Source organism: Rhinolophus ferrumequinum, chromosome 13 (assembly GCF_004115265.2).
Source record: "Rhinolophus ferrumequinum isolate MPI-CBG mRhiFer1 chromosome 13, mRhiFer1_v1.p, whole genome shotgun sequence".
Lineage (NCBI taxonomy): Eukaryota > Metazoa > Chordata > Mammalia > Chiroptera > Rhinolophidae > Rhinolophus > Rhinolophus ferrumequinum.
This window is the reverse complement of record NC_046296.1, coordinates 46472719-46494120: the sequence shown is the minus strand read 5'-3', so window position 1 is coordinate 46494120 and position 21402 is coordinate 46472719. Positions and strand designations below refer to the sequence as shown.

Below are 21402 nucleotides of genomic sequence, written 5' to 3'. Positions count from 1 at the left end.
TTTAAATTTATGATATAGCAGAGTTTTAGGCTGCCCTCTATCACTGGAACACCATGTACAATCAATGGCTGTCCTCTCGGGGAGCAAGTGGAATGAAAGAGGCAAAGCTATGGCCAGCAAACCTGCATTCTAGTTCTCCCGAAGAACTGCATCTTTAGCCAACATGTAAACCTTGACCTTGGTTTCTTTTCTATAAAGTAAAGGGATGACCTCCAAAGGCTCCTCCCAGCTTTTATGTGTTATGATTTGAAGCATAATTTTTATGATTTATTTGGTTGTAGAGAATGTCTTGGCTAGGAAACTCCGATTGATTTGATGCTCGAGATTTCATTAAGTATGTAATCCCAAATTAAAGCACAGGGAAAATTTGAACTGCTTTAAAACAATCTGTTTTATAAATCGGTTTTCAGGAAGCCATGTGGACAACCAGAGCTGGACAATGGTTAAAGTGGTAAAAACAGATTTTCATCAGGAACTATTGCAATCGGGGAAAAGAGACCTCAGTATAGAAATGGGCTCAATTCCAAATACAACAAGAAAAGTGGGCATTTACAGCCAAGGAGGAGGTTGCCGGGGACAGGGGATGGAGATTGCTAAGAGGGTAGGGTGATTCTTGCTGAAGCAACTTGATAGGATTCTATCTTAACTGTACTAATGGCTACACTAGAAAGAAAGAGAGAGAAAAATGGTGGGAAGGTTTTTATTGGAAATGTCATTTCAAAAATTTAATTTGTTTTGAAATTTCAAGCACTACTAGTGAAAGGTGAGAACGTGCATGTTATTCAAAACTGGAACACTGAATTCCTAAAAATCGAGAAGTATTTCTGCAGAGTTGGCAAATCATAACTGCCTTGGAACTTTGGCCTCCAGACATAATTTCCTCAAGACATCAAAGGTGGGGGGATTCTTGCTGAAGCAACTTGACCGAGTCTTGCTAAAGGCACACCAGGATGATCAAATATCAAGGGTGGGGATTCTCTCCAAACAGGATCCTTGCTAAAAACTAAAACTGGGCAATGCAGATCCAACAAGGATGGACACTGAAACCCAAGGTCAAAGCCTCGTTGAAAAGAGGGCTTAGAGGAGCCTGACTAAAGTTTGGTCAGGGAGAGAGTACTTTGCAATACCACCTGAGTTAGTAAGGGGCTATAAAAGGAACTAACAAGAATGTTTAGGGGCTTAGAATGCAGCATTTCTATAAAAGTTCCAGACGCATAAGTATTCAGTCAGTATTTACTGATTTGATCATTGATTAGATGTCCTGGCACTTCATGTCTTTTCTTGAAAGTGAATGCTCTGATTATAACTCATTATTAACAGGAAAACTGGAACACAAATTCATATTAACCATGCCAATGATTTTAGAAAGCACTTTTCATTATTGTAAGTCTATATGATTTCAATATGATAATAACGTAAAAATAATTACGTTGGCTTTTTCTAATTGTAAAAGAAACATACTCTATATCAAATATAGAATATATATGAGAAATATACAATAGATGGGAAAGATACAGAAATATAAAATAGAAATTATAATTTCACCATTATTAACATTCGGTATATTCGTTCCAGTAATTTCTCTCTACATATATTCTAACTTTGTCAGAATCATTCTTAAAGTTAGAGCTGAGCACATCCCATGTCATTTAATCTCTTTCTACATATCATTTGTAATAAATGCTTAGGATTCCCTAGTGTTGGAACATTTCCAATATTTCATTATTTCTAAATTGCCTTTAGGACATTTTTTTGCATAAATCTTTGCCTACATATCTGATTATAATTTGGGACGTAATCCTAGAGGTATATATTCTAGGACAAAGACTAGAACTGTTTCGCAGGCCATTGAAATATATTACCAAAGGTTCCAGAAGGACTCCACCTGCTTAGACTACCCACAATGACTGGGATGCCCTAACCCCAGACGCACGTCAGGATTAGATCTAACCTTGTGTTCAACTCTTACTGACATGATGTGGGAAAATATCCCATGATTTTGCGTTAGCTTACATTTTTTATCATTCATGAGACTGAGCATGGTCTCAAGCTGATTCCCTGGTATGGTCTCTATCTATGAATCATCTGAGTGATCATTTATTTAAATTGAACTTGAAAACAATTACACCTCAACTATCTTGACTGTACTGATGGCTACACTAGAGGGGAAAGAGAGAAGTGAGGGCAAGTTTTTCTATTGTAAAAAGTAATTTTGACATTTAATTTGTTTTGAAATTTCGAGCACTACTAGTGAAAGGTGAGAACTTGGTATGCTATTCAAAACTGGAACACTGAATTGTTAAAAACTGAGAAGTATCGCTGCAGAGTTGGGAACCCATGCTTGCCTTGGAACTTTGGCCTCTAGACATAATTTCCTCACGACATCTAGACGTTAATGGCCTCAGCGGCCAGATAATTATTCACGCAGAAGGCACTGGCTTTCATACCTGTGTTCCACTTTGTACTTTGAAATGAGCCATCTCAGTGCTCTGTCTTCTTAAGGAAAGACACACAGGACTGATTCTTCTCTCACCTGAATTCAACATGCAAGTCACCATTTCAATACAGCAAGACAGGTCTTGCTGATGTGGAATGGAGACCTGCTTCAGGATAGAAGCACATTTTCAGCCTTATTGGCCAGCCCTCCCTTAGAGGAGTGATCTCTGGGAAGCTTTACTTAACAAGCATCTAAGCTGAGGGGAGGGTCTCTGTATACCATTGAAGAGAATGACTAGAAACCACTGCTGTAAAACTGAACCAGCTATGCCTGTTTTTCAGCCCAGAGGCCTTGGGTGAGCAAATGCGAGTGTGGAGTGGTCCTTACTGAGATATTTATAGTCCTAATGATACCGAGACGTATAAACCACTTGTCGCAAACATACAGGCCCAGGACAGGATTTGGTTTTCCACAAAAATGGATACCCAAATTTATTACTATTTCATTTACTCTGTCTACTTGTACCTTTTTTTTCTATATATTTATTTACTACTTGTTTAAAAAAATATTTTGGGGTTCTAGTTGTTTGTGCTTGTGTATAACATGAAAATGTGGTCTTCGCACAAAGTTAAATGACACAGAGACTACTATAAAAATTAGACCTCCAGGATGCTCACGCTCACCCAAACCCCAGAAGTAAATAACACCTAAAAAAGTCCGCCTTCATTCTCCTTGGCTAGACTTTTGGTTCTCACTCAGTTCTCTTTCATGTTTCTGTTCTTACAGGACATGCTATGTCACCTTTCCAGGCCTCAACTAATGCTAGTAGTCAAAATTGGGGATACTTCAGTAGCCATAGCTGCATCATTGGCACAGATTAGCTAGAGAATCATAAGACAAAAAGTTTTCATAACACACACTTGGTGACAACTGCCACTTTTTACTTTAAAGATAGTTTCTAATTCAAGGATTTTGAAGTCCATTTATGGCTAAATTGAGCATCTGTGTTCTGTTAAAAAACAAACGTATAAATTACGGAGTAAAATGCCTTTTTTGATGCTCTATTGCCACATGTCCACCTGCAGAGTCCCAACTCCATCCACCAAGTCGGTTTCTCAGAAAAGGGGCTAACATGGAGATAAGTTAAAGCAGTACCAGTTTTGGGTGGGTAAGGTGAAAGAATGTCTGGAGAGGAAAGAAGAAGAATAGAGAGCCTTTTGAAAGGAAAATCATTGCTTTTCTGTCTACTGGTAGAATTAGTATAAGTACAAAGAAGTGAGCATTTTCAGACATTGTTAACAACAAAAAATTGCTATGAGAAATTTTCACAATATATATCAAAATTTTAAGTGGGTAATAGCTTTCAGATAAGAAATCCCATTTGGAGGTTTATTTTAAAGAAATGATCATGGATCGTTGCAAAGATGGAGCTATTTATGTTAAATTAGAAATTGGCTAAATTATGATACATGCCTATAGTGCAACACTTTGCAGGCAATTAAAATTACTGTGAGACTAACATTTAATGACAAAAATAATGTAGCTATCCTTAAGTAGAAATAAGTTATAAAACATTGTAAACTGTATGAGCATGATCAAATGTTTGTTTAGAAGTACACATATGAATACATAACATCTATACATATATAGAAAAAGGCTGAAAATATACTTTTGTGTTCAACCATATTTTCTGTACTTTTCGTGTGTGTGTGTGTGTGGTTTTTTTTTTACATTTTTCTACAAGGAACATGTATTGTTTTGGTAATGGGAAAAAAATTGGTCAATGTTATTTTTTACAAACACAAGGCTCCAACTGGTAACGTGACTTTAAAAAGGATAAAGAGGCCCCCTTCTCCCCCTAATGTTGCACTTTCTGAAGGAAAGCAGTAGCCAAATGCTGCTTGAGGTTCTGCTCCTGTTTCTGAGGAGGAAACTTACCTATCTGCAGGTGGCCTCTGTGGGGCACAGAACCAGGTGCTGCTACACGGACCACCACGGGATACTCAGGTCACACCTCAGACAGACCTTATGACCAGTCTCTCTCTACCCTCCAGTCCCCTTTCTCCTCGTCTTCCTTTCCCAGACAGTCCTCCTCTGGTGCTTTTTACACAACCCTTCCATGAAGCCTTCCTTCTGTTGCACTCATATGCACACGCACGCACATATAAGCTCACACACACACATGCAGTTCTCTGGCCATTTGGAAACTCGGTGTGGTACAGAGGAAAGAACACAAGCAGGGTCTGGGTGCTCATCCTGCCTCTATCATTCCATTCACCCCTAGGAACAAGCAAATCACATTCCCTCCTTTGGAAAATAGAGGTGGTAGGATGGGTGTGTTGAAATTTAAAGACAGCAAAACAAAGGACAGTTATCCAAAAGGTATTTCTGAAAGACCCTTTCAATAGAGGCTAAGAAAAGTATACAAATGATACATCTTATTTTCTGATATAAGGGAAAATTAGTCTCACCAATGAGAATACATGAATGAGTGAAGCAAACACAAGGGTCAAAAAAGGGAAAGTGTTTAGATGAAATAATATTGATTGGTTTTTGTTGTTGTTGTTTTCATCTTTTCTTCTGTAGTTCTGCTGGTGACTGGAATACATTCAAATAAAGAAATGACAAAGAAGATTAAAAGGCCTAAATTCAGTAAGTAAAACTATAATTCCTTACTGACAGAAGGCTTGTATCTCTCATGTGGAGGATTGTTATACTTTAGATAATTTGGAAGGCTGTTTTGTTTTTGTTTCTTATTTCAATTACTTTGCACTCAGACTGATTAGTAATGATTCTTATTTATCATCTACCCCATTCTGAAAAGCATTTGAGATAGGAGTCCTGATTTTAGGGTGAAAGATACGTGCTTCCACTACACTAGAAAAATTCAAAAGACACATACAAAGACCAACTCTATGACTAAGCTGGAGTAGGTATTTTTCTGCCATTGAAATGATGTCTCAATTCCCCATACCAGAATATTCAGTCTGGCTAATGCCAAGGTCCAGCAAACCTGCCCACCTTCCAGCATGCCCTGGAATCAGAAGGTAAATCTCACAAGAAAGCCCAGGAGGTTTCACATCCAATCAGTGGAAAGAGGAAAATGAAATTTCATTTGGGGATGTAATATCAGTTAAGATCGGATAACAGAAAATCCGAAATAACAGTTGCTTTAAAAAGACAGAAGTATCCTTCTGTCTCCTGTAAACATAGTCAATTTGGGCTTTGGCAAAAGGTTCACGGTCTTCAAGACCCCATACCCCTCTGTCTTGTCATTCTGCTTTTATCAGTGTGGTCCCAATCCACTGTCTAAAATGGCTACCCCAGCTCCATCCATCATGTGCACATTTCGGTCAGTAGGCAGGGATAAAGAATGGCACATGCCCACTCCCTTTAAGGATAAATCCAGAAAGTCAAATATACCCCTTCTACAGAGCACCATTGGCCATCTTGAAGGGAGAATGGCAAATGTGATTTCAGGCATCCACATGCCTCGCTAAAAGAAAGGGGTTCTATTACTAGGAAAGCAGGCAGACTTGGTACTGGAAAATAACTAGCAGGACAGGACATAGATGGGAAACAATCACACTCAGATGTTGTGAGCACACACTGAGTATCTGGATCTAAATCTGTAGATGTGATGGAGGCTTGACGGAAGGTATATTTTAAAAAGGACCATAAATGAAAGGCTTTAGATATAGTCAGTGTTCTGTGCTCTCCACAACTGAAACTTCTTCGTAGATATTACATTTAGGTGCCTTGAAATCAGCAACGTTAATAACTTGAAATAAAAAAAAGAGATTTGCTTCACACACCATTCTTTTTCTCTTCTGCTCCTTTAAACCCTCCATGTGGGGTTTCCTGTTGAAATGAGACCAAAAGGGCCACCATTCACAGCCTTCTAGCCTGAAATACTAAAAAGGAATCAGTTGTTTATTTATTCCTGTCAGAACCAAGAGCCAAGAGAATCAGCCCAGGGGCAGATGTGTGTTCAAAACAATGATTGGGTTAATATGTAGACAAATGCACACCCAAGTATGAATTCCTCTGGGCTGTTTCCAGTACCTTCATTAACTCATATACAGAAATTATGAAAGGTTCCATGATTACCATGACAACAGTTTTCAGTAACTATGAAAGTCTGTGCTAAATGAACCCAAGGACAAACCTCTGAGAGATCTCAAATGGATTGAATTTCTGATATGCTAAATTCTAACCTTATTCTCAAAATCTCCCTGGTGATGCAGCACATTTAAATCAATAAGTCCATGAGGCCTTTCCTCTAATTAGAAACTCTGGCACAATCATTAAATAACGGGGGAAAGATACAATTAAGGTAATAGGATATTCCCAAACCATGGCGATAGCTGATTCTTTACCTCAGGAGGATTTCCAAATTATAGTCTATAGCTTGAGGCCAAAGTAATTTTCATTTTTTTTCAACTCATATTGTCAATCTGCCACTAGGGTAGATGACTGGGGGTAAGGGAGGCGCATCATTTATTTATTTGACAAGCATTTATTAGGCACCACCCAAGTACCAGATACTGCGTTAAACCCCAGATACAACAGTGATGAAGAATCAGTCTTTGCCCTCACAGAGCTCAAAATTGAGGGAGGAAGAAAGACAAGTCACCAGGCAATGATGATATCTTATGTAAGTGCTAGGACACAGGAGCTAAAGTAAAGGAACTCCCAGAATATGGAGAAGAAGCCATGTGTCTTGGAAGGCTTCCTGGAAGAAGTGAGACATCTACACTGACATCTGAAGTCCAAATAGGGATTGGCCAAGCAAAGATGAGAAAAGAGTGTTACAAGCAGAGAGAAAACAGCATGCCCAAGTCCTGAAATGTAGAAAGAGCTAAATAGTAGTTAAATACGACTGAGTAGGAGGTGAATGGGTTGAGATAAGAGATGGAGGGGTAGGCAGGTACCAGATAGTAAAGATCTTTGTTACCATGTCCAGGAATCTGGACTTCATCATGAAGGCAACAGGCAGTATCTCAGTGCAGGTTATTTTGGTTCCAATTAGCAGAAATCCAAGGCAAATTTGCTTAAGCAATAAAGGAGATTTGGGCAATAGCTTGCAGAATCCAAGGTAGGGACAGCAGCTGGACTGTACACCAGATGTAAAGTCCTCGGGAATCAGTGTCTCTGCCTTTTTCTGTGTGTCTGCCTCACTGTCTCCTTCTTTCTCTGTGTAGACCATGTCTCTCATTCTCCCAAATTCCTGGGAGAATCTATAATAATTGCGGCAGCGTAGGCTGGTGGGGTGGTTCTCAGAAAAGAGTATAGCGGGTAGGGTTGTATTAGGGAAATAAAACAATCCTGCCAATAAAACACCCCTTTGTACCAAAGTATGAAGAGAGAACACAATTTATTAGTGAGTAAACATTACAGTTTTACATGCATGTACAGGTAGGATGAAAATATCTACCAAGTCTGGACAGACTGTCACACAAATGTATACAGTAGAGTGGAAGACAGAACAATTGCAACTTCTTTTATCTCCTTGAGAGATAAATACACATACCTCACAATTGTCCCCTGTAAACCTAGAGACCCCTGAGCTCCTTCTGGAGATAAGTGTTTACAGATCCGAGGATCTGAAGGCCAGAGACCTTGCATTGGAGGGTCAAAAGCCTGGCTTTTTACTGGGCTTTTATATCTCAAGGAGACACCCTAAGTGGAGAAGGTGGGGAGACAATGGCCTCCCTCCTCTTCTCTGAACAGAGAAAGCTTGATCATTTTACTCTTACAGTTGATACCTCAAAATATATCTTACAAGGAGCTACTACTGAAGGGTTTTAAGCAGAAAAGTGAAATCATAAAAGCTGGGCTTTAAACAAATATCCTTGGCTTCAGTGTGAAACGGACTAGGTCAGTCGTTCTCAAAGTGTGTTCCTGGACCTGCAGCATCAGCATCGCCTGGAACCTTCAACCCCACCGACCCCAAATTTGAAACTCTAGGTAGGGGAAGGGAGCAGCAATCTGTGTTTTAACAAGCTCTCTAGGTGATCCTGACGCCCAGTAAGATTTGAGAACTGGTGGACTTGAGAGACAATCAAGATCAGAATGGCTTACAGAGAGGGACGGGCACCCACCGATTGTCGTCAGCGTCCTCTGACCTCTCTCCTAGCCAGCCCTCAATTTTCACTGGTGTTTGTTCGAGATTAAAAGTCCTTGCCACCCAGAGGACTGAAGGCAAAATATGGAGGAGGCAATCTGAGAGTTCTGGTCAGTGGACAATTTACTGACCCCTACTATACAAGATGTGGTGCCAAAAAGTTGGCAGAGCCCGATTTGAAACTCAACCCCAGACACTTTTCCCAATGCCTCCTCCTAAGCGAAAAGAACTAAGAAATGGAGTATCTGCTGCCTGGAGGCAGACGAGGGTGCTGGATGATCAAGGGCTAACCGAACAGGAAATAAAGTAGGAGAGAGGTAGGAAAAATAGGGAAAGGAAGAACCAGTATGAGTATCTTCCCTCGCCTTGGCCTGAGACCACATGCCACGCCAGTGCATCTATTCTGTCTACTGTTGTTTTAGGTAATTGTCTCTTTTTCTCCTCACTACTTCCTCTTCTTTTTCATTTCTTTTTCTTCTCTTCTCCTTTTCCTCCTTGCCATTTCTTGGTTTGCCCGTGACCCCCAGTGGCCCTCATGGGCATTGCTTATCGTCATTGGGGCCCTTTGGACCCAAAAGGTAGTATACGCATATGTTGAAAATAACCTGGCATGGGGGGAGGAGGGAATTACAAAGTGGAAAGCAAAGATAAGATGCATTATTACAACTCTACTCCTCCCACCTGTACATGACCATTCATTCCAAGCTGATATTTTGCTTTCATGTACACAGTTGTGTTGGGTACAATTTTACTCCACCACATTTGGCTTATCCCATCACCTTATTTTCTAAATCAAATCAAGTCTGATTCCAAACTGCCCATTGCCAGGGACTTCCATCATTGCAGGGACTTCCTCCTTCCCCAGTGCAGCCCATGGATGCCTTGTACAATCTAGAACATTCAGGGAGGTCCCCCTTCACTACTCAGTGTCCAAGCCTGTGTTATCTCTGGAAGTTGGGCAAGTCAATTTTTTCCTAAACGATGGGATCTCAGCAGAGGTGGGGAAGCCCCATGCCTGAAGTTTTCAGCCCAAGGGTTACCATACTAGTCACTGCTCCGAGGTGATGCTTCTCCAAGGCAGCTTCCAGGGAACGGGGACATTTCCCTCCCTGGGCCACCCACTCACTCCCACCTTCCCAGTCTCGCACAGTCATTTCCTCTTCATCACTCTTTGGACTGACCAAGCCCAATCTCCTCAAACAAGGGGGATTTGGGAAGGGTAATTGCCATGTCTTGAGGGAAAGTTGTCATGGGCAGCCCTGTCCTCTCTCCTGCAACCCTGAGCTCCCGAGGTAAGAGAACATGAAAACCTGACTATCTTCTTAAAAAAATAAAGGGAAAAATACAATAAGAATAAACATAAATTAATATTTTAATAGATTAACCTATTGTAGAGTTCATGGAAAAGTTTGTGTCACTGTACGTACGAAATGAGCTTTTTATAGTTTATTTTTAGAGGTGATTTTTCAAGGCTCTCATTTTCCTGGTATGTTTTGAAGCCATAGATCTGACCTTATCCGAGGTATCTCATTGGTAGATTCAGTCAGCACACACCTACTCAAGCAGTTTCTAACAAATGACCAAAATGTGACTGCATTTCTCTTGACGGTTGAAGGCTACAAACAATGATTGAAAGATTTAGCTGTGTTCATAACAGTCTGCTCTTAAGGCCGTCAGGAAACCTTCTGAATTTTAAGGATCAACTTCATTTATGTGTAGATTACACATTCAGAAAAAGGTCTGCTCCAACTCAGGAGCCTTTCAGCCCATACTGTAATAAACCCATCAGATGTCTCCACATAAATTATGTCCACCAATGACTCTAGAACAGTCCCTCCTTGGCAGAGTGTGTGCACTAGAGAAAAACTATCAAGGTGTAAAATCTCAATAACTTTTCTGCATATAAGGCAGCCCCAGAAGAGCCCCAGAAGCAATGGCCTTAGTCCAAAGTGGGTTCAGAGGAGCTAGCGTCACACAGGTGAGAGCCATGATAATTAATTCCATTCAACACATTACTGGCCGTCCATCCTGCAGAGTCTCTGACCTTAGTGAGCATCCAATCTCATGTAAGGTAAAATCAATGTGCAAAGGGAAGCCTTCCTGGACCAAATTCCTGTTGCCAACACACGCACAAAACTAGTTTCAATGGCGCCTTTGTGTGGTACACTTCCTCTACTATACATTTATCACGGATTATTATAAGGCACTTTTTTATACAGTCTGTCTTCCCAACTAGATAGAAAGCACCATGAAGATACACTTAGTGCTCATCAAGTATTTGTTGGATGGATGAACAGACAAATAACAACAAATATGCCACTATCAAGCAAAATGTGGTAAATTCCGCATAAGAATAACAAGGATTCACACAATCCTATTCTACAATAGGATTCACATGGAAAGAGCATCCAAGAAAGGACATGAAATTTTACAAGCAGTGGTAGGTGGGAGGGCTTTCTAGGTGGACTAAGCCCAGATGTCACAGGGAGCAAGTGGAAGATGGTCTCAGGGAACAGTGAGTGGCATGGTTTTGTTGAAGTGTCAAGGAATCATGGGTGATACAAAGGGAAGGTGGGTCAGGACCAGGCAATGCCAGCCCGTGAAGCTTTGCTGTTCTTCATTCTGTAGAGTGTGGGGACCCTGAGAGTTTTCTGAGCAGGAAATCTAGATGATGAAGACAACAATCAACAAGATAGACAACATCAAGACAGTCTCCACAGGCAGTGAAGCTACAATTTGGAAATATTTCCATTACATTGAAGTCTGTTGAAATAGTCTTAACCTGGGGTGAAATGTACAACCTTTAATCCACATAGTTCTCTCCAATAGTTAACCTTAATATCTTGTAAGGCATGGAAAGGTTTTTGCAATCAACGTTAAAAGGGTGGATAATTCCCAGAGGTACTACTACCTCAGCCATGTAGAGGTCATCGTTCTTGGAGTTGGTTATTTCGTGTATTGGACACCGATGAAGAGATACACAGCTCTGTGTAGGATGTTGATATAACATGCACATGGCTTCCTGAGCAGGTTCTCATGCTATTAGCTGTAGCAACTTGTAAATAATCCCCAACGTTTGCCTGCTTCTTAGACAACTGGTGCCAACACCAGTGTGTTCTCCATACAGATTGGTGTGCCCCCTCTCAGACCAGGAAAACAGAAGAGGATTAACTTTCTAGCCTTCTTTCTGATATATGGGTGAAAAGGGAGGCAGATTCTCTCAGTGTTGCAGATTTTTAATTGAGTAAACTCTACCCTAGCAATTCTCAGAAATAACAGGAAAACAATGGAAGGAAAATTACACTTGACACGTTGCCTTGCAGGTGTTTGAGATAAATGCACAGATGCATACAACCTTCCCACCCACACACACAAACACAAACACACTCATACACACAACCTATTTGCAAGACCTATCCTGCATTCACCCACTGGTGGTTGTCAGTGATCTTCAAGTTCAGAAAAGCCCTGTGAGGTCAGAGTAGGGAAGCAGACATTTAACTCCTTCTCTTAACTATGGAAGAGGCAGCCAGGTAGAGTTAGCAAAGCTTTGCGTTTCGAGTCAGAGGACCTGAGTTCAGATCCTGGCTCTGCCACTTCATTGGTAACTGAGCCTGAGCAAGTCAACTCATCTATCTGGAAAATGAGGACAATATGTCTCTCAGGGTTCCATGAGAGGCAGGTGAAAAAAACGTATGTTAGAGTCCTCTGTAAACTAAAACTAGGTTATTTTTAGAGACACAAACTTCTGTACATAGCCCAAAAGCTATGTTGCCATAGATAAGTTAACTGTTATCCAATTACTCCTTCATCAACATCCTTCCATGGAGTGTGGATAAAGGTATTTTCGCAGACCTGGCAAAAACATCGGCTAGAAAGACCAACCTTATAGATTTTTTGAAGTGCTTAAAGCTTGAGCTTGGAGTTATCTGCCGAGGCAAGTGCCCTTTACCAGGTTTGTCTTTATCAACTATTTCCATCACATGTCCTACATTTCGCCCCATTGTTGCTTATATATATTCTCCTTGAGAAATATTAATGACCGAGGGAAAATATTCTTTATCCTCCGATGCTGTACATCTTCTTGGCAAAGGCTTGGCTCAGGCGAGAATGCAATATAGTGTTAGAATCAGACATACCTGGGTTCAAATGCAGCTCCCTTATTGACCAAAGCTGTAGTTTCATCATCTAGAGTGGTTATCACTCCAGTGTAAGCTTGGCCACCATGGCTCCTCAGACGTCAGGTTAGAGCTGTGTAAATACCAAGTCTGGAGCTCTCCCTATGATTTCTGCAACGTACTCTTCATGATTTTCTCCACCTAGCCCCTTCTGTGTTCCCATGGCCTCCCGTCCTGCTGTGCCCTGTGACTTAGCTACTTTACTAGCTCCTCGAAGAAACTTCCCTGCATCTGCTATTTTATCATATTTTGGAGCCTTTATTGCAGCTATTTCAAGGATGAACAGAAGGAGTCATCTTGTGAAACACAAAATTTTCTTCCACCAGCACCTCATTCCACCCTTACCCTCTCTCCCTTCCTATCTCTGCCCCGCCCTCCCTCTCTCATACAACAAGCCCATTTTATAAGTAGATTCTTCTCCTTGCCTCTCTGAACAGTTCAGCCCACATGCAAGCCCTTGGAAGTTCAGCCTCTATCCCAAGTAGGCTTGTCAAGAAGTTTCTTCTGAAAAGAATATTGTGCAGTCCTGAAGAGTTCTAACAAAAATAATTGTTGACATCTTGGTCATATTTGTATTAATAATTTGTCTGGTCTCCATGTGATTTGAGCCCTGCTGACTTCCCAGACCCTGTCACGGATCTCTCTCTCACTCTCTCTCTGTCTCTCCCATTAACTGTGCTCCAGGCACACTGACCTCCTTTATCTTCTTCAAACCATCAAGCCCATTCCCATATCAGAGTTTTTGCCCTGGCTCTTACTTCTGCCTGAAAGCTCTTTCTTCCAGGCCTTTGCTGGCTGACACCTTTTCATCCAAGTAACAGTGTTAAGAGATTAAGTAGAGAGAAGTTCGGGGACCAAATCTTTTAGGGCCTTATAAATCATCTTAAGGAGCTTGGACATTATTCTGAGGGCAACAGAAAGCCAGTGAGGGATTTTAAGCAGGAGAATGATGAAATATAATTACATTTTTAAAAGCATCACACTGGCTATTCAATGCAGAAAGGACTGGGGCAACATGGAAGGAAGAAGACAAGATAGGAAGCTATTGTGTTGACAGTCCTGTTGGTTACTTGAACCAAAGTGGAGGTAGAGAGAAATAGCAGATTTGGAAATAAAACTAACAGGACTTGCTAATGGATTGGCTTCATTCATTCATTCATTCATTCGATCATTCAGCAGACATTCTGTTGAGCAGCAGTGAACAGAACAGACAAAAATCCCTGCCTTCGTGGATTATATATTCTAATAGATGAGTAAAGATATAAATGGAACTGGGACATTGAAAAAGTAGTAGCATTTAAACAGATAAGAGGAAAAGGGTTCCAGGTATGAGAAATGATACAAGCCAAGTCTACAAGACAACATTCGTTTGAAAATTACCATGGGCAGCAGTGGCAAGCCTTTTTTGCATAATTCTCTTAAAATAGGATTTTATTCTAGTGGAATATCACGGTCCAACAAAATCATTTAATATCAAAAGTGTTTATGCACAAGTGCTTGTATGTTATAATAATTCTTCCTCATTAACATCCAGGAGGCAAACTTATTATGGCCTCGAATAGATTAAGAAATTTGTTTTCCAGAAGCAATGTGGCTTGCCTGGGATCATTGCAAAGATGAATGGCAAAATAAGAACTAGAGTATACAGTTTGATTTAGCTTGCTACATCACTGGCTGATTGTACGTGACATCACCCAGTAATCACTCTGCTATTAGACCAGGCAGAAGACCCAACCCAGAGCAGAAACATTTGCAGTTCTGCCTCTGATTCCAATGTTGCATGAAAATAGTGGCTGAGACAGAGCCCATTTTGCCCAGGAACCCTCTGAGATGAGGTCTTTTGTTCAGAAACCCTTTGAGATCAATACAGCAGATACATTACTTCCGTGAGCAGCATCTAAAGGTTATCTTACAGTTCTAACCAGCTGGGTTCAAGTGGTTCTTCTCTTTTCCCTGTGGCTAGTGCCAAGGGCCTGTGGGAAGGAATCCTTGGCAGATTCTGAGATGCTCCAATGTGAGCTCTTTCACAAAAGTGATAGTGACCGCGGCAAGGAAGGCAAGGTGACCTTAAGGAATCACCTGAGGGAGAGGAGAGCAGATGGCCAAGGAACAGGTCTGTGTGCGAACGTTCCACCAAAGTAGTTCTGGGCACCCCTGGGATCTCTGTGACTTTAGCCCAGACTTCCGTATTGCCACCAGCAACTGTCCACTCAGGAGGGAATGGAGAGCCTCTCTCCTCAATTTCTCCAAATGTTCCTAGAGTAAACCATTTTATGGCTTCTAAAAAGGTCTCACCTGAGATTAATAGTGAGGGCACAGCAGCCCCTAGCCACCCCCAGCACCCAACTCTCTGTTTGGCATTTGTCAAATGTCTTCCTGTTCCGCTCAGACCTGAGACTGATACTTCTTGGGCTGCCTTAGCTTGGAATTGTTCTCTTAGGGAAGTCTTATTTCTGCACTTTTGAGATATAGCCCAGACAAGGGGGAGGGGAGATATGAAAATGAACCTAAGTACCAACAGAGAAAGGAAAAAGGAAAACCTAAGCTGTGAGATGGAATAGCTCAAAAGTAGTCAGAGGAAATGCAAAGATAAACCGTTTAATTTGGTCCTTAAGTCGATGGAGGATTTCTTGGAAGGTTACAGGACAACAGACTGTTTCACAAATAACTGTGAGGATACTGTAAAGAAATAAACCATGTCTTCCACAAACTCAAAGAAGAGCTGCCAAAAAGATGCAAATGGCTGCTTCTTCCCAGGTGGATTTAGACATTATAATGTCCCGTGATTTGGGCAATTACTCTGAAAATTTTAATTCGCTCCCTCTCTCTAACTTGATGTTCTATACAAATTTAACAAATGATTGCCCTTTAGCCACACTTTGCCATTGCACCCTGTTTTTCCAAAGTGCCTGAGCGCATGTGCTTAGGTTCATTTCATTCTCCTCCAACCGCCCCACCTCCCCCCACCCCCGCCCCGGCCCATGGGACAAGTTGATCCACCAATTTTGCTAATCTGGTTGGGCACAGATAAAGCTGATCTTATTTAAATTACTTCTTAGATCTATGAAAAAAACAAGACAAAACAAACCAAAACTCACATGCCCCTTAGAGGACGGGGTGGGGAATAGATTAGCAGGAAGTACAATATTCCCACGTGACATTCTTCCCCTTGTCTGTTTACACCAACTATTTCATGGAAAACCCTACTGCATGTTCTGTGTGCACCCGTAACTTTTTCAATAGGTTTAATCACTGTATAATACTCATGCAGGAAGCTTCTAGATATAGCCATTTACTCAACTCCAGAAGATTTGGGTTGGCCTGCCAGGGATCCAAAATCTTAGGGAGCCAAAGGTACATCCAAATTGAACCCCAGTTCACAGAAGTTTTCACCTCCTATTTCAAATAACTAAGAACCAAGAAAGACTGCTTTCTTTTATTCGTTTTTTTTTTTTTCCGTCTAAGGGAGGAGATGCATTTGGGAGTGGGGAAGCGATCTGCAGAAAGAAGCAGAGCTGAACGCATTCAGTTACACCCTGGGATCAAACAATTAACTAATTTAAGGAGAGCGTACAGTGGCATCTTCGGTCCCCAAATTGCCTTAAATAAACAAAAACAAAAACACAAATCTCTAAGACTCAAAATAGTAAATGCAGCCTTGAATGTCAGGATTTAAAAGAACGAAAGAAAAAAGAAAATAACTTTGGAGAGGAGGCAACCTGTGGTGGGGAGAAGGAAACCACAAAACTGTTTTAAGCACAGGGCTCCACTTCTTAATGTAGACCACAAATTGTTTTAGCCTGTGATCAAACTCAGCCCCCAGGCTCCAGGAGAAGCTGGCCCAGCCCGGAGTGGCAAAGATTGTCTGGGAGGGGTGTTTAAGAAAAGAGCAGGAGTTCTAACGTCAGTTCTCTCCAGTCTGAATGAAAGGCCAACTCTGTTCCATTCAGGTATCTAAGGGTTAAAAAAAAAATGCGCGTTTTGGATACAGCTGGAAGTCATTAACAACTCTGAGACCATCTTAGTAACTCAGTGAGAGGGTGGGTGGCCTGGCAGAGATCCTGAATCCATGTATGTAATCACAGACTCTTAGCGTGGGGCGGGGCTTTATTTCTTTCTCCCACCCAATGTGGAAAATCCCCTCTTGAACTGTTCAGTCCCTGCCGGCCCATTCCCTGCTCATGAGGCAGTCCACTGCTTCAAGGGCAACTTCAATTACTAGAAAGTTCTTCTTGGCCAAATTTGCCTCCATATAAAAATCTATCCTTGAGTTCTAACTCTGCCCTCTGGTGTCTTAACACACAACAGTCCTACTTGTGAAGACAACTATCACTTGCCTTCAAATTCGCTCCTTCTTACGGCCATAGGACCCATTTCTGCCAGCCATCCCTCATACCTGCTGGTTTCCAGACCCTTCCTGAGTCTGCTTACTCTTTGTACTGTGCTCATGTTTCAGAGTCCCTTCTGAAGAAGGGGGCCTAGAATGAAAGACATTCCCAACTTGAAGGACACCCGTATAGTGTCATCTGGGAGGCTTTCCTTCCGTTTTTGAGGGAAATCTTTTTGAGGGAAGATGCAGCCACACCTCCTTGTGGGTATTGCCACTAAGGCATCTGCCCATCTCATCCCTAGGAAAGCTTTCAGCTCCAGAAGACTCACCTACTGCACTGGACAATATTAGCCTGGCGATTACACTCACAAAGCTGAAAAGGAAGGAGGAAAGGATAAATGAGCTTCCCCTGGATGCTCAGCGGGGCGTTCCCAGCTTTCCACCAAGTGTTGAGGCAGATCACTCCCATCTTGACCCTGGATTTAGGATCCATCCTCTGGGACCAAGACAAAAGATCGCTTTTATTATCTGTCTCTCCAAAAATCTTCCATAGCGTCCCACATCCCCCTAGAATACAAGTACTCGAGCACCTGGTCCAGCCCTCCCCATGCCCATCCTTGCAGCAGGCTGCAGCGTGGGACCTCTGCTACAGCAGGCCAGTCTTGCCCTCAACGTCCACACTCCCTTGTTAGCCTTTCCCGGAATACCTTTCCATCCTCCTGTCAGGTCATCTGAGAGTTCTCTTTTCCTGGGCTAGCTCCAGAGCATCTGAAACGCCAGGGCTCTCCGGCCATTGACTCAAGATAGTATTTCTGGCCGCTGGAGGCAGGTCTTCTCCCAGAGTTCTCTTCTTCAATTAATTGATTGTCCATATAAGCACAGCAATAAGCCTTTTGTTTTTGCTCTCAGCGATTAAAGGCAATGGATGGTCAGTGCTGTTCTTTTGGTCTGAGGCATGTCCTAGTTACATCTTTGCGCTCATTATATGAAGTGGATCCAGGGTCAAGCCAGGCTCTGGCTCTTCGAGATTACATAAATGAACAGTTATGACCTAACCAAGTCACCCCATATAGAAGCTGATGCCACAAGGTGTAATGTTGACCTCATCTTGTATTCCCAGATGTGCCTCAGATAAACTGTGACGTCAAAGCTGGAAAGATCATCAATCCTGAGTTCGTTGTGAAATGTCCAGCAGGATGCCAGGACCCCAAATACCACGTTTATGGCACAGACGTCTACTCATCCTACTCCAGCGTGTGTGCCGCTGCAGTTCACAGGTGGGCAGCTCTGAACTTCTTAACAACTAGCAATCAGGGTGTGGGCAGGGAGCCCAGGTGCAGGCTTTCCTGCTTTAGCAACAAAAATGTACCAATTTAATTGAGCATCCTGTATTTCTTCTGGCAACCCTATCCCATGGAATTACGCAGAAGCAGTGCGTGGCCCGGGATCTCCTTTCCCAGTACTCTGTGGAAAGGACCAACTTCTCTTTACACCTTAATGAAGAAGGGAGAAGAATTCTCTTTCATGTTCATGACAAGGAAACCAAAAGCTCAGGATGATGTCAAGCATTTTTTGTGTTTCCCTGTATGTGCTGAGCAAGGAAATAACAGGGATGTGACTAAGAAAGGCCCATAAGATTGAAGAAGAAATGTCACAGCTATGGTGATGTCTGGAGACAAATGGACCAGGAAAAGTGAGAAGGGTGAAAGGTGGTACTGCTTGGTCAGCTGTTGGCTTGGGATCCAGGAAGGAGAACAGGAGGCACGCCATGCTTTGGCCTGAGTCACCTCCTAAACAGGGAGAGGCAAAGTGACCTTTGCAGAATTCTCATACCTCCTTTTCTTAGGCTTGGAGTCAAAACACTCCAATATCTTCGATAATAAGGCTAATGTGCATGTGTCAAGAAACTCACCTGTGTTACTTAGTCCTCACAATTCCCCTATGCGGTGTCTACTACTATTATCCACACCTTACACGTGGAGAGGCTGACTAGCCTTTCTAAAGCCACACTATTAAAATTTAGTATCAGAATAGGGACTGGAAGCTAAGTCCAGCGCTCGTGCTCCTAAACAGCACCCAGCACTGCTCTGAGATGGGCTCCTTAGGCAGTGCTCAGCTACCGGATACTGGATGAAATTTCTGAATTATTCAGGCTTCTGGTGTCATTTTCCTTTTCCTTACCTGCACATCAGTCAGTTGACTGTTCAATTGTATCTTTGCCAGAGAGAGGAGAGATGTAAAATTCATTCCCTTTCAAGGTGTCTAGCCGGTAACTTCTCTGAATTTTTGGGAGACAGTAAGAAAAAAATCTGCGTAAAATAAGATGTAACCATGACGAGTAGATTTGGCTGGCCATACTTTTCCTTTCCCTAGCACTGCAGCGGGATGAGGAGCTAACTGATTTTTCAATGGGAGCAGGATTCCAAGGCTCCAATAAGGATAAGGAGTGGAACATTCAAGAAAAACACTAAGTGCTATTTCTTCACTCCAGACTACGGAATACAAATATTTTGCTTGCACTCTGAAATCAAGGTCACGCAAAAAGGGAAGAGGTGTACAAATCTATACATGTGTGTCTGTGCACGCCTACCACAGTTGTGCATGCTCACATCATCCTTACACACATATGTGCTTGCCCACACAGCTCTACCGCTCAGTATTCTCCAGCCTGTGTCTACATAGACACTAGCATCCGCTGCAGAGGCTGAGCCTGTTTTGAGGTCGCCTGTATGTTTCCAACTGTGATCTGAGATTGTTGGCAGTTGCTTCCTCTGGCCCTTGCTGGCTCTCTCTCGTCTCTCCACGTTTCTTATGCAGGACAGAGCCACATGAGTTAATGTCACCTGATCAAAGATATCCTCATAATAATAACGAATCCCTTCCCCTCTGATTCTCTCCTTCTAGCATCATCTCAATCCTAGGAGACTATTGTTAGCATCTCCATCTGTTAGAAGAGGAACTGAGGCCTAGGGAAAGTAAGTCCCTTGCTAGTTAGTTGCACATTTAGGATTAGAACTCATGTCCACCACTGCCCAGAGCCCAGATGACACATTCCATAAGGACAGGGCTCCCAGTATTGTTTAAAGTACAAAGTGAGGACTTGAGGGGCATTTGGACTATGGAGCACTAGAGCTAGCAAAGGCGTTGTGATGGATAAACACAGAAGGGATTGACCAGGACCAGGAGTCAGCAATTCCAGCAGCTGGGTTGGAATCGAGGGGGTTGCTGGGAGGAATACAGATGAGGGTGGAAGGGCAGAGGAGAAGAGCTTGAAGGTTTTGTTTCAAAAAGCAAGATTTGCTACTCGAACAACTGTATGTCCTGGTAGCTTTGCAGACAGTGTCTGCTAGAGTGGGAAACTCCATTTGGAAAGAAGTACCACCCTCCGTGGGGAGGATGAAGAGTGGTCTTCAGGAAGAACGTAGGAATTTTGGATACTATTTGTTTTGTTTTTCACAACAGCAGAAGTCTGTTTTCAGAAGGCAGGATTTAAGACCGAGAACATAAATGGAAAGTGCGTGAGGCACCTCCTGTCATTGTCCTGCCAGAGTCCCCCCCAGACAGAAGTGGGAAACTGAAGAGAGCATGCTTTGGTTTAGAAATTCAGATTTCATATTCAGCTTAATGGATTTAATATTCATACAATATATCAAAATCAGATGTCTTATACGTGATTTCCTGGATCCTTTCAAACCAAAGGGATAATGAACATAACTGAAACATCACATTTTGGCCAGTCCTGTCCTGAACTAACCTCTGTGTTTCATGTGGGACCAGGTGCTGGGGAGTGGGGGCATTTCTCTGAGACGGGGCAAATCAGAGGCCATCTCCATGCAGAGGACTCTTCAGGCTAATTTCTCACCCGATGACCTCCTAAGAGTGACAGCCATTCAAAACCCGGCCTAGTGGTGGGAAGTCCCTTTCCTCTGAGCCTAGATGCTGTCTCAGTTTATCCCAGTCCCCTGGAACCTGGGTTAGGAAGAAGGCAAACCTCAAGGCCATGTTCAGCAAATTACCACGGCTCTGCCCCCATGTGCTTCATAAGTGGAACCACAGCCCCTTTCAGGAGCCCCTCTCTCCCTCCTCCAGTATCTCCTATGATGGTCAAGTATCCAGTGCATTGACCTCCTTGGACTGCTGTGGCCTCCTGTGGTTTACCGACCACTGACCTCCCCAGGATCTGCCCTTCTCTAGGAGTATGTCTGGGGACATCCAGGACCTCCATCGAGGCTTCACTCTCTTTTGCAACCAGCAAAATCTTACAAGAACACAGTAGGTGTACATCTGCACCTTTCCCAAAGTCTGAGTTTTTGGTCTTACAAAACCCTCA

The 21402-nt window shown here is 42.5% G+C and overlaps 1 protein-coding gene across 2 annotated transcripts in view; it reads left to right on the top strand.

Annotated features, from left to right (window-relative positions):
- VIT (vitrin) overlaps positions 1–21402 on the top strand; it is a 100683-nt gene that overhangs the window by 27102 nt on the left and 52179 nt on the right. For both annotated transcript variants that reach the window (XM_033125645.1, XM_033125644.1), the window contains exons 3-4: positions 5024–5089; positions 18193–18349. In XM_033125645.1, the coding sequence (XP_032981536.1) occupies positions 5024–5089; positions 18193–18349 (223 nt within the window). The remainder of the gene's footprint in view (positions 1–5023; positions 5090–18192; positions 18350–21402) is intronic.